The sequence below is a fragment of the Danio aesculapii genome, chromosome 14, assembly GCF_903798145.1.
Source record: "Danio aesculapii chromosome 14, fDanAes4.1, whole genome shotgun sequence".
In the NCBI taxonomy this organism is placed as follows: Eukaryota; Metazoa; Chordata; class Actinopteri; order Cypriniformes; family Danionidae; genus Danio; species Danio aesculapii.
This window is the reverse complement of record NC_079448.1, coordinates 13,485,747-13,500,256: the sequence shown is the minus strand read 5'-3', so window position 1 is coordinate 13,500,256 and position 14,510 is coordinate 13,485,747. Positions and strand designations below refer to the sequence as shown.

Below are 14,510 nucleotides of genomic sequence, written 5' to 3'. Positions count from 1 at the left end.
GTCGCCATCTTGTAACTATTTTTTTCTCTTTTTTTCCTGTTTTATCCACGCGCTGTGAGTGACATATCAGTCGGGCAATCACAAACTCTCACTGTTAACTCCGAGCACTCGAGCCTTCTTCAGCAGATGCGATGCTGTTATTTGAAGTCACACGTTATTTTAAGCACTTACTGTTTTTAATTATTCAAAATATTTTGTTTCCCAAATTCTTACAATTCTTCATAAAGCGTTAAGAAAAAATAATACGCTACTAAGACACACACACTGAGGTAGACTTAACTCATATTATCTAATAGACTCTGTTTTGGCAGAAAATTTGTTACAATACATTTGTTGATTCCGGAAAATTTTGTCGACTAGTATTTTCAAACTGAGGTCAGGTGACCCTCAGGGGTATGCTTGAAAGTGCCAGGGTGGTCCATGTTTGAGAGCGTAGATTTAAAAGGTAAAACCAAAATAAAATTAAAATAATTATGAATGAAAATCCAAGGGAAACATTAGGATTAAATGTAATGTCTTATTTTTTTTTATTTAAGATCCAAGAAAGGATTAAAACAAACAATATTAGAGTAACACGAATGATAAAACTGATTCAAATAGGAACATTAATTAACATACAAGTTAATTAAATGCTGTAATCTGGAAAAAGAGAATAGAAACTATAATTCATTTCCAAGTAACATTTCAGATACATGTGTAATGTTTTTCATTGTATGAATTTGGTCGGTAACACTTTATAATAACTACACACTGTGAACCATTAAGCATGAGCAAATAGTGAATTCATTATCTGTTAAGCATTATATCTACATTAATAAACGTTAGTTAGCAGTTTATAACTGCAGCTACAAATGCTGTATTTATTTACAAACACATTTGAAATGTTTAATAATTGCACTTTCATACTTTATTTTTCATTACTAAATTAAGTTTTGCATTATTTACAAACCATTTGTATTTAAGGGGAGTTGGTGATTATTAAGATCATTCAGAATGAGTTCTAATACAAGTAAATGATTAATAAACTATTGAAATTAACATTTATAATTCTTATTATTCAAGCATATACTAGTTAATTTGTATGTTAATAAATGCTTTAACTCAACTTTGAGTTTGTGACCTAATCTAAGGTGAGGACTATTTATGCTTTATAAATCCCTTTATAAATGACAATTAAAGGCTCAGTTAAAACAGGGAAAAAGTACATAAACGACATTACTCATTCCTATTCGTTTGAATATACACAAATGAAACTGTTCTTGAAATGAAAAATAAATCTTTGCAACCTTATCTATAATAAAATTACAGTACAGTTTAATAATCGCATCCTGTTATATTGTTAAATTATTAAATTGTTGTTGTTATCTAATTTTGTCATATTTTGACATGTTATTCAGCAAGGTTTAAATTTTACAGTAATTTCACTTTTGCAAAGATTATTGTTCATTTAATACTGAGCCTTTATTTGTCATTTCTAAGGGATATACAAAGCATAAATAGTCCTCAGTTTAGATCAGGTCACAAAATTGCATGAAGTTAAGTTAATAAAGCATTTATTAACATGCATAAGAACCATAACTAAATGCCTGACTAATAAAATATATAAACGTTGATTTCAATAGTTTATTAATCATTTACTAACTCATTCTGAATGATCTTAAAAACCACCAACTGCTCTTAAATGCAAATGGTTTGTAAATAATGCAATACTTGATTTAGTAATGAAAAATAAATTAACAAAGTATGAAAGTGCAATTATTAAGCACATTATAAAGAATGTGAAGAATACAGCATTTGTAGCTGCAGTTAGAAACTGCTTACTAACGTTTATTAATGTAGAGATGATGTTTAACAAATAATGGATTCATTAGATGCTTATGCTTAGTAAATGATTCATAGTTTGTAGTTATTATAAAGTGTAACCGTTGTATTTTCTCCAAGATTCTCTAAATAAGGGGTGCCCAAACTTTCTTAAAGGGCCAAAAACCAAACTAGACTGAGACTAGTGGGCTGAAGGTAAATTATAGCTGCCATGGGTACTTGCTAATTTATTGAATAATATTTAAAAATGGCTTGAAAACATTGAATTGCATTAACTAATACGGTATCCATTAAAAAAATAAAAATAAAATTTTACGTTGTAATGAACTTATTACAGTAAAAATAATAAAATTTATAGCAGAATGGAGTCACACTAGTTTCACTTTATTTGGTCACAGATGTCTTATGCATTTTTCTCTATCTGTCGAGTGACAGTAATTTAAATTTTTTTCAAAGTATTTAAGTATTTACAATGACATTTAAGTGAAACATTTATTTCAGTTGGCCTTTTTGTAGCTCAGCAAAAAACAAACAAACAAAAATTATTACTTTTAAATTACCTTTCTCAGATGGAACGGTGGTTACAATGGGCCAACTTTGGCCCGCAGGCCCTAGTTTGGGCATCTCAGCTCTAAATCCTTTTTAGTTGGATTGGGGTATTCCACTTTGCTAAGATGAAAATGTTGAAAATTTAAGACAGAAAGGGAGGCTTTATAGACTTTTAGAACCATCAGCCTACTCTCAGTCTATGGGCAAGACCTGATGCTTCTCTGTTACTGTAAGAGAATTATGCAACTCCCACCACTATCACTTCTAAAAATAGCTCTTTCTTACAATCTCATAACCACTGATATGAATGTTTTCAGGATGTCTCAGAGCTATTTTTAGAAATTTGAGAAATCAGTACATTTTAGATATGATTATCTGGTGTGCAGCAAGACTTACCAAACAATCTGAAATATAGTTGTGGACCCTAATTTTAAAAGATTATTATTATTATAACAACAAAATTGTCCTTCAGTAGCTCACAAAACTGAAGACTTAAGCTACATTAAAGGACTGCACTAGAACTACTGTTGGTGATTTTTAATGTTGTTTTTTTTCTGAATGAAAGAATGAAAAGGTGACCAAGTGGAGTAAGCACAGTTAAGCCTTTGTCTTTTTACAGACAGTTTATCTTAATTTTTGATGCCTAACAAAGCTCTTAGAAGTAACTTAAAATGTCATTATTATGCTGTTATATTACTTCTCAAGTGTAGTGTAGTTTAGCAGTTTGTGAATGTCAAAGTTTTGAAAAGTTTCTTAGACCAAAGTGCAGGATGAACTTATTGGCTTCATTCAGAATCATATGTTACTCTACCAGTTGCAAAATAAAGATTATACTATATATTATGAATGTGTGCTGTGAATGACATGTATACATATACCGTCTTGTTACAGAAAAAGTGTATTGTTTCACTGCCATTCATAAATATTATCTGATACACACTTAACCTGAGTTAGTCATCCGAGGTGCTTTTTGTTTATATAATATAATGTAATATAATATTCGGGGTTCAGGTGGTTCGAAAGACCCACACCACCACTGACAAAGTCCAGAAATTGACCCCAACATGAGCTCATTTATTCCATTTTTGACTGTTATACCATCATAAATTGTGAAAATTATTAATAGAATAAAGCTTCAGGACAAACAAAATTTAATTATTCAAGTGTACAAATTGTGACAGGAAAGTTGAATGAGCTGGCCAGTTTGTTATTTATGAGCTGCAGTTTTTATTTTGAAATAAGTTTTACCAGATTTTTTAATGATGGATTATAAATTTTTATTTAAAAATGTATCTATATTTTTTATATTTAAGTTTCAAAAAAGTGTGGTTATGATCATCATTTGACAAGCTGATCCAGCAAAGATTAGTTCTTAATGTCATATATATATATATATATATATATATATATATATATATATATATATATATATATTTAATTTTTATACTTTTGTGACTAACAAATTGTTAGTGAAACTTTAAGCACAAATTCATTAAAGTACAGCACATTGTGGATTTCCTTTTTTTTTTTTTTTTTAGTTATGTTACGGCCTTATTCTAAAATGGATTCATTTCATTATTACAAACAGTATTCATAATCATATTGTGGAAAAAAGTTCATTTGAAATATTTACAAATTTCTTAACCATCCTGTCATGTTCACATCCCGCCCCTTACTTTAGTGTTCCTGGTCAAAATTGACCAGTCCGTTATAACTGATCTTAAATTAGCACACAAAAAATAAATTTTTCACCACCAAGTTTTTATTCAACATTTCTTAGCTGTGAACAATCTCAAAGTAGTGTTTAACATGAATTTATAGAACTAGACTTAAAATAACTGCAGTAAAAATACAAATAGGCACTGAAAAAGTTTACAAAATGAACAATAGATGACCGAAATCAAAATACTTTATTACCAATAGACAGCTCGCTAAAATAATAATCACAGAGTCTGACCAAAAAAAATTTAAATTTTAATCCATCTGATTGATTTATCAATCAGCAAAGCACAAACAAATCTGTATCCTTTCCTGTGTACGGAGTGCACAAATTTTTATTCAGTCCTTCAATTGGACTATATAAGTGTATGGAATAGTGACTGAGGGTATGGACACAGAACTAGCACTAGTTATATTTTGGTCATTTTTAAATGAGATGCTAATGGTCTAATCCAATAAAATAATTGATGCTAAGCTAAACTAAAAGTGCTCCTGCTGCTAGACCTAGAGATTTGTTGAATGGAGATTGGCTGGAAAGAAAGAAAGAAAGAAAGAAAAAAGAAAGAAAGAAAAGATTAGTATGAATTAGTGAACAAACTGACAAAACGTAAAATAGTTATGTTTCCCTGTAAGATCAGGCTGGAGGATCGGCACAAGAATGTAAAAGAGATGTGTACCTGCACGTGTGAGTGAGTAAGTTAGGGTGATGTGTATGGGGATGTTTTCTGTCTCATTCATTCATTTTCTTTTCAGCTTAGTCCCTTTAATAATCTGGGGTCGCCACAGTGGAATGAACTCCTAACTTATCCAGCACATATTTTGCGCAGCGGATGCCCTTCCAGCTGCAACCCATCTCTGGGAAACATCTATACACACTCATACACTATGGACAATTTAGCCTGTTCAATTTAGCCTATTCACCCCAATTCACCTGTACCGCATGTCTTTGGACTGTGGGGGAAACCAGAGCACCCGGAGGAAACCCACGCAAACACGGGGAGAACATGCAAACTCCACACAGAAATGCCAACTGACCCAGCCGAGGCTCGAACCAGCGACCTTCTTACTGCGAGGCGATCGTGCTACCCTCTGTGCCACCGCGTCGCCTAACACAATATGTAATATGATAAAATAGACAATATGATAAAAATAGACTTTAAATTATTATCTTTAGTATGTCATCAGTTCTGGTTTTTAATGAATTAACTTCAGACAAGTTAGATTAAATTTATTAAAATTACATTTTAAAAAAGTTATCACACTAACAAAAATGGTATGCAACATTATCATCAATCACAATAGGAAAAATACAATTACAATGGAGAAATGGAAAAGGAGAAAGAGACTAGTTGTAACAGCCCACGTTTAAATTAAAATATACAGTTAAGTGTAAAGTACATGTGAAACCTCTTAAATCACCTGTTATAAGCCCAACTATAATGGACATGGACTTTTAGTTTTCAGCCAGCCAGCCCGACAGCTTCCTGTGAACTGTCTTTCCATTACAAAATCGCCATGTTTAATATCTGGTTTCTTTAAAAGTAAGTGATCTTTACTGCCTGATAGATATTTGATAAAAAGTGGATGTCAGACCGGACAAGAGGCACTGCATTAAATTCCATGTTCCCCTGCCATCTATGTAAAATAGGAAAACTTATTTTACTTCAGTATTTTGAATGGAGTCTTTGCGCTAGCCTGCTGGTACTGATGGCGTGAGCAGTTACACGATCTATGATCTAATTTTATGCTTGAACAACTAAATGAATGCTTCAGTTTATTTAACTGACTGTATTTTAATTACATTACGACATCAATGCTGTAAAAGGAACCCTATAACATTTTTAATAATAACAGACACCTTTTACGGGGAGTTTATCATTGGCTGAAAAACACAAGCAGTACATATACCCCATTGGCTAAAGCTTTGAAAGGGGCATGTTCACAATAATATCAGTGTGAAGTTTAATAAGAGAATTCATACATTGTGGGAAGGAAACAAATGAATTGTCATTAATGGTCCTTTTATTAAGGTGGAATGTCAGCAATGTGTCACACATTGTCATAAAAACCATTTTAGAACAATATTGTAATTTAAGTAAAAAGTTGATTTGAAGGGAAAACGTGCAAAGAAGTTTTATAAAGGGTCTTAAAAAGTCTTAAAATATGATAAAAAAAAAAAGGTCCTAAATCATTTTAAATGGGTCTTCTTTTTAAAAGTTGTCGAAGTAATGTTCCCAAATCAGGCCAAACCCATCCAATCACCAACAATCTGTCTAAATAATGCTTTTTAAAATGTATATTAAAGTTTTTTATTGCAAAGAGATGTTTATTTCACAACAGCTGTTAGACATTTTACAGCAATTTTTGTTTTATCAAAATCCCTAATCATGAAAATAAATCTAAAAACAATTACACAATTCCTCATGACAATAACAGCAAACTATTCCTTTACATAACCTTCCATTTACACAAAAACTATTTACAAAAGAAAGTGTGAGTGGACATAATAATTATAAATTGGCATGAATCTTAAGGTTTTCTAAAAGAAATGCATTTGGTTGAACAGGAGTTATGCTCAATTAATTTGGATCAAAAGCAATATTTTTTTTTATTTATTATTTGTATAGTTTCATAAAAAAAACTATGTTAAGAAAAGTGGATACAACTAGTTTTCTTGTTTTGACACATTAAAATATGTGGTTAAGAAGTAACTGCATTTGGTTTTTCCAATTCCATTGGTCCAACCGGGCCATTACCAAAAATCCTTAGTGTTTAGCCCTGTATAAGTCTAAAATCTCATTCATAATGGTTTTAAAATGGTCTTAAAAAGTCTTAAATTTCATTTGATGAAACCTGCAGAAACCCGATTATATGATGTTCATCTGAAATGTTCTTAAATACTATAAAATGGCAACATTTTATAGAAAAAAAAAAGTAACTACAGTTAAAATGGATCAAAGATTAGTGAGAATGCCAAAGATTTAGCCAATCATCAAGACAAATCAAAGATTCTCCAAAATTATCTAGAAGTTTAATGACTGTCAAAATATGTTTGATGGAAGCTCAGCGCTCAGCAAGAACCCCCCATAAAGCACCATTATTGGAAAAAACAGTATATGCAAAATCGGCTAAGATTTGCTAAGGAACATATCAACTGTCTCTAAGAGAAATGTGGACTGATGGGAGTAAAATCGCTATTTTCTGATTTAATTTTCATTGACTGTGTCAGAACTAAAGCCTCAATTCATTGTGAACCTAATGGCGCAGAAATCGAGTTCATTATAAACAGAGGTCAGAGCCAGTTCTGAATGGGCAGGTCAGCTCCAAATTGGTGAGACTTGAGTAGGCTGTGCAAACCTCCTGGGGTTTTTGATTGATTGCTTTATTTTGTCCAACCTAATGTGTTTTGTTAACGTCTTCACCTACCCCAACCCTAAACTTACCCCTTGCAATAACCTGTTGTTTTATTAATGTCTACACTTACCCTAAACCTACCCTTACAGCACAGGTGTCAAATCCAGTTCATTAAACACACCTGATCCATCTAATTGAGTCCTTCAGGCTTGTTTGAAACCTACAGGTAAAGCTGCGGTCACACTTGACTTTTCTCCCTATAGACTTCCTTTCATACAACACGAATGCGTCAGACTGGAAACGCAGGGTCATGCGTTAAGTTTCGCAGCTCGCTGCGGTGCAAAGTTCAAGCTTGGTGAACTCTAACCTGCGAAATCGCATCACTTGACTGCGTGAGACCAATCAAGGATTAAAACGGGACCTCTCTGGACAGAAATTTAAAATATGGAGCAATCGCTGACTTTTTTAAATGTCTAATCATCTTGTTTAATCCTGCCCATTTTCGCAGCGCCGTACGACAGAATTTTGCATGCTCAAACTCTAGTGTGACCGCAGCTTAAGTGTGTTATAGCAGGGTTGGATCTAAACTATGCAGAGCTGTGGCCCTCCAGGAAGTGGATTTAACAGCTGTGCCTTACAGTAACAAAACTGTATTTATTGTTATACAGTCACAAAAATATGCTATAACTCGATTATGCTATATTTTTGTCCACAGTAGTCACAACTGTAACCCTCCTAACCCCAGCCTACGCATGGCATAGGTTCCTTCCACTTGCAGGTCTCTTGCTTGTAGTATAGAAGACCCTTCTAATTGCAAAAATCATAGTACAGGAATTTTTCTTTTCAAAAGGAAGTTTTTAGTCTAGTTATTATTTATCAGGTATCATGGATCAGTTTAAATACATAAAAATATTTGAAAAGACATGTCGCCTTGTGGCTTAGAACAAATGATCCTGAAATGAGTGTTTTAATAAGACTCCCAAAACACGAGTAAGTATGCAACATCTTGGTTACAGTCATAAACAATTAAGATAATGGAGTGGCTATAGCTCAATCCCCTGACCATAACCCAAACGAAAACACATGGGGTGACATTAAATTGTTTCTGGTTTCCAAATGTTTTTTTGATTTAATTCAAAGCAGATGAGCCACAACTATAAAAATGAATGGTTCTGCAACTAAATATCGAGTAATTTGAACTGAAGTGGAAAAAATTTCGTTATTTTAAATGTTTTCAAGTTTAAAGACAAAAAAGTAAATACTTATTTTGTTTTGAACAGGTGATTTTTTATTCCATTCTTCCATTTCTTAAACTCTTGTAATATCATTATCATAACAACATATGCATAAATAACCTCATTTTTACAAACACCTTATTACAGTCTTGTTTTATATACAGTTGAAGTCAGAACATATACATATGTGTGTGTGTGTGTGTGCGTGCATGCAAAATGACACAAGCCACAAACTCATAATCCACTTTTTTTTATTAACAAAAAAGTTGTCCATAGGTAGACGTGGAAACTCTGATCTCCCTTCAGAATGTTTACTTGCTTTGGTTAATATTTGCTGAACATTCAACACAACAAACTTTATTATGTTGTACCTTTATTTTTTACACATCCTGAAGAGATCAATTGTTGTGAGAGAAAAATAAAAGTTGATTAATAATGATTTTTCTTTAGAACCAGCATTGCTCATATATAGCATGTTGAGAGTGTTGGGTGTTCCTTAAAAAGAAAAGTAATTCTTTACTAATTACTTTAAAATTGTATTTTCCAAACACTTTGAAAAGTAGCTTAATTGCTTCTGTAATTTAATAACACTATCCATTTAAGTTTCAAAGCATAGGCTGGAGTCAAACAGGACCTTTTAGCTTAATTACAGTTTTTCCCAATTGTTTACACACATTTTCTGAAAGCATGTCTCATATTGTCAGAACTCTACACACAAATCAAAACACACACACACACATTGGGCAAAACTCTTCAATTCTCCTTCAAAATGAAACTTTACATTCAAAACAATGTGATTTCTTCTCAAAATGGTATTTTGTTGTCAAATGACACACAAACTATTACATGAATAGACATTTCTAAGAACCAGTTGATCACTGATGTGCTTAATGTAAAACACTATGACCACTTCTCCATTCATCATAATGACTTACTGTAAGCCTTTTTTGTTCAGTGTTACACTTACTACAGATAGTAAATAGGCCTACATAAGTGCATTGTAAAATATTTCAGAATATTGTTTTTATATAAAACACATAAATACACGGTGCCAAATATATTTTACTGTATTTTTCCCCACAAAAACAGTGTACAGTGTTCATCCCAACCAACACAAAGTTGCACATAAGGTGGTCTACATAAACCATCAACAGAAGTATTTACAGAATACAGTTACAGTAAAAGTGTGGATTTCGGTCATACATTTTCCATCCCCAGGCAGAAAAAAATTCCTCAATAGGATTGAGAAATGGAGAATATGGAGGGAGATAAACAACTAAAAAACGTGGGTGGGCAGTGAACCAGTTATGAACCAGATGAGCTCTCATTTCTAAATTGCAATTATGTGTGACAGGTGTTTACTGATGTGATGAGTTAGTATGCAAAGTAGGACAACTGACTTTACAATGACACTGTGTTCCTTGTGAAAACGAGAGATTTTCTGCATGAAAATTGTGCCAAATGCAGAGAATTGTGTGTAGCGTTTTGAAAAAAGTGTGTTTTAAACCTGCAATTTGAGTGTAAAGCAGGAATTGTGCTTGTAGTTGAGCAGAATTGGTTCAGGGGGTTGATGCATCAGTTACATGTTGTAGTCATTGTGTCTAAGTACAAGTAATTGTGTGTAAACAACTGAGGAAAAACTGTAAAAAAAGAAACGCAAAGAATATTAAACGAAAGAAATGACACCATTTCATACACACCATTAAATCACAAATTACTTTGTGGTTTCTGAACCAAGTGCAACTGCTTGACAAAGCTAACCTTCTTTATTGAGGTACTATGGTACTAGTTCTGTGAATTTACACCTTATTTCAGGAGCGTCAAAGTCCTGCACAGTTTAGTTCCAACCCTACGTCGACACACTAACCTGTAGCTTCAAAAAGCCTGAGTGACTCAAATTAGTTTGATCAGGTGTGTTTGGAACTAAACTGTGCAGAGCTGCGGCCCTCCAGGAACTAAATTTGACACGTGTGCTTTATGTTATCATAAATTAATTTCTCAAACTTATCTAGTTCAAAAGTTGAATTTTTCAGCTTTATTCTAAATTATTAAATTTATATTGAGTATTTAAGGCAGGTACACATTTTAGATAAACTTAATGACCTAAAAATGAGGAGTAATCCTTTACTTTACATGGAAAATCCAATTACTTTGATTACACCCAACACTGCTTGATGCTCATTAATTCCACATGAAGCCAGACAATACAACACAAAAATCACACATCTCTCATTCGTCAAATCAGTTTATTTTAGTTTGTGAGTAACATGATGGATTTTCCCCCCAAACCGTCCCAGCAAGACCAGAATCCTCATCCAGACTCATGATCTTAAATTCACAACTTCAATGATGCCAGTAAATCACTCAATAACTCTCCATCCTTCTATCCATCCACACTATTAAATCACCTACATTTGTGAAAGAATGGTAATCCAAAAACAAAAGAAAGAAAACAACAACAGCCCAAAAGACAGGTATACAGAGCACATTAATGGTTGCAGACAACACCAAGCAGATAAAGTGAGACATTAAACAGCAGCGCAGCAGATATTGGCCTATATGATGAGTGATTTCATATTTGATTTAATTCCATTTCTCAGTTACCTTTGAAAGTGCCAACTCTCATTAGTCTTGGGGTAGAGCTCATGTTATGGCATCTCACCTGATCCGTTATGATGGAAGAGCAACCGATGAGGCCATATTGAGAGTACAAACAAGTAACTATAAAACTAGCGATAAATCGTATGCTAGTTTTCATTCGATCAGGGTACACCCCTAATAGTGCCATTTTTCATATCTTTGGGGTCTAGTATTTAGGGGCAGAGTCAATGCAAAACATCGGGACTCCAAAACAGTTTGCTTCACACCCAGGACTTTCATGTTTTCTCTTCGATTGACACTTACAAGAAAACTCTGAGGGTGAATCTCACAAAATTGATGTCAAAAACGTCACAGAATGCAAAATTAAAATGATTAAGGTTTATAATTAAGCACAGTCAAGTAAAACGACCATTTATACATCGATGTAGTTGACAAAAATAAGATTATAGATTGTAATAGTTATGAAAATGACAAATGCTAAACCATATCCAAACTTAAAGGGATGGTTCACTCAACTAAGTGGTTTTAAACCTTTATAAGTTTTGTTTTCATTCAGATGATGAACGCTAAATAGTATATTTTGGCCACTGACTTCAATAATAGCAAAAACAAATACTATGGAAGTCAATGGTTACAGGTTTCCAGCATTCTTCAAAGTATCTTCTTTTGCGTTCAACACAATAAACAAACTAAAACCGCTTTGGAACTAGTAAAGGGTGAGTAAATGATCGAATTTTCACATTTAACAATCTTGAAACTGTAAAAACACCCCCATACATACAATGTAATTTCACCTTCACACTTAAAACCTGACATTTTCCTGAGATTCACCCTCAAACGCTTGAATTAGAAATACCTACCAATAAACGGTCCCTTAGTCCTCTTGTTCTCACGTGGTGTGAATGTAATTGGTTCAATGAAACGGGAAGCTGCTGCTGCCGCTGAACATGGCTGGATAGGATATGACACCACATCGAGAGTAGTAGATAAACACTTCACCAGTTTTCGATCAGACAAACAAATGAACGCGAGAAAGTAAAACATTCGCAAATAAAAAAAAAACAATCTGTCCCGTTGTTGGGCTGGACAGGTTAGAAATCTACGTCAGAGAACACCTTTGTACAGCAATTCACGATTTAGTAAAAAGTCCATTCGAATAAACAAAAACAAACAAAGAATAAACATTAGACGAAATCAAAAACAAACAAACTCACAGTACATTCACAGAAACCAAAACAAAAATATTAGCAAATCTTGTGTCCTACAAGTAAGGCAGTACAAATCTAGAACCTACTAATCTAGCTGGCAATCTCCCTGCTGGATACTTTACTGAGCACGTGCAGTACACATCTGGCTGCGTTCAGCTCACGGTTTGGCTTTCTACTGGACGTCCAGTCTACGCCATGACAAAAAAAATAAAGATCAACCTCACGGAATAGAAAATGATGAAAACCTCTCATTTACGTGTTAAAACTGAGGTGTATAGCTAAGCGGTCGGCTTTTAGAGTTCTTCATAATAATATATCCTGTCATCTCGCCCTTCTATGGCTTCTCACGCATTATTCTAGAACAAAAGTATAAAGCTGTTGGCCTGTAAACCTTACAATACCGAGTGTGCCATAGTGTTGTTCTGGTTCAGGAACACTGTCTGGAAGTGTGAGAGTAGGATTTTTTTACTTGAACGTCAGATGCACAGTTCAGGAATGGTAACAAAGATTGGTTCCTTATTAGATACGGAGAAAGTTTCTATGTGGTTGAATGTGATAGCCGTCAACATCCTCGAGAAAGGGTTGAGGTGGTGTTGGTTTCGCCGTTGGTTGTGTGGTGGAGCGTAATGTTTCGTTTTGACCATCGTTGCAGCAGCGAGGATGGAGCAGAAGGGTATGGGGAAGGGAGTAGGGGTGAGGAAAGATGGAGACGGACCCGGAATGGGGAAGAGGGATGTTGGGATGAGAGGAGAGGAACTTTTTGCACTTTTTTTAACAGATTCAGGAAGTCCATCAGTCCTTTCTTGATTTCCTGTTTCTGGGAGACCTCCTCAGAATGTCATCCTCTGATTTCTACACAAGAAAGAAAAAAAAAAACGAGTGAAATTTTAGAACAAGCATGTTTCAAGTTGCAATGCTTGTGTCAATCACTATGGTTTACATCCACCATATTATAATGTGCATTTTGGAATATTTCATTAAACGCTTAATAGAAATGCTAACATGCGCATAATCAGGAGTCTCAAACTGCCGGCCCACATGCCAGTTGCGCCCCCCCTGTAACTGACGTCAAAAATATAATGTGATTTGGCCCCCCAAAACATATTTTTTGAACCACTATCATTGTTGAGCAGTCGCATGTATCCACTTGCGGTGCTGACCCCCACCTACTGGACATTTAAAGTACTGTACTGTATATTTGGGTTGCTTTCGGTTTCTCTTGGCGTGTCGTCGAAAGTAAGGCAGATGCAGATTATTTCTGGGGCTGATTTAATATGGAATAAAATCTCTGTCATAAATATTTTGTGCGTAAATAAAATTCACGCATCTGTAATTATGAAAACGTAAAGCAAAACGTACCGTCGTAAAATTACGAGTACGTTCAAATTCCAAAATCTGCGATTAGAACATACACGGATACGACATTATCTGTTTGTATATGACTGATAAATTTACGATGGGTGTACTTTAAAGGGTGTACTGGGTGGACAAACTGATTACAAGTACGAATCAAAAAGCAACAATCCACTGTCGAAATTAAGTCACTGCTGTCATGAGCATTAATAAACAAGCGAGAGCCATCGATCACAACGGTGCTCCTGATGGGAATGTGCGCTTTGAGAAATGTCCATCATGAATGATATTGAGAAGTACAATTGCCTGTAAAGTCACTAATGTTACCAAATCTGCTTTCTGCTGTCTTGTTATCCGTCAAAACTTTGGTTAAGCAGCAAATGATTGGGACAGAATAATAATATTTATTATTATGCCTATTATTCAATTGTAGCATTTTCATAGCAATTTAAACTACCCCCTTCTAGATGTACAATAAAAAACAAAATGAAGGAGCTCTGACTGCATATCCTCTGGGGAAGAATGTCTGAGTGCATCAATTACATCAGGTTTCCAATTTTTTTTTGTGCTTGAATGTTAAAGCGGACCTCCTACGAATTGTCAGTCACTGAAATGACCCCCGCCAATTTAAGTTTGAGAGCCCTGCTCATAAAACATACCATGTCAGCAA

At 34.1% G+C, this 14,510-nt stretch overlaps 1 protein-coding gene across 1 annotated transcript in view; it reads right to left on the bottom strand.

Annotated features, from left to right (window-relative positions):
- Window positions 1–10,907: 10,907 nt before the first annotated feature.
- The window catches only part of canx (calnexin), a 42,799-nt gene continuing 39,196 nt past the window's right edge, over window positions 10,908–14,510 (bottom strand). Inside the window, exon 15 of the mRNA XM_056471804.1 lies at window positions 10,908–13,339. Within this exon, the coding sequence (XP_056327779.1) occupies window positions 13,280–13,339 (60 nt within the window). The 3' untranslated portion in view covers window positions 10,908–13,279. The remainder of the gene's footprint in view (window positions 13,340–14,510) is intronic.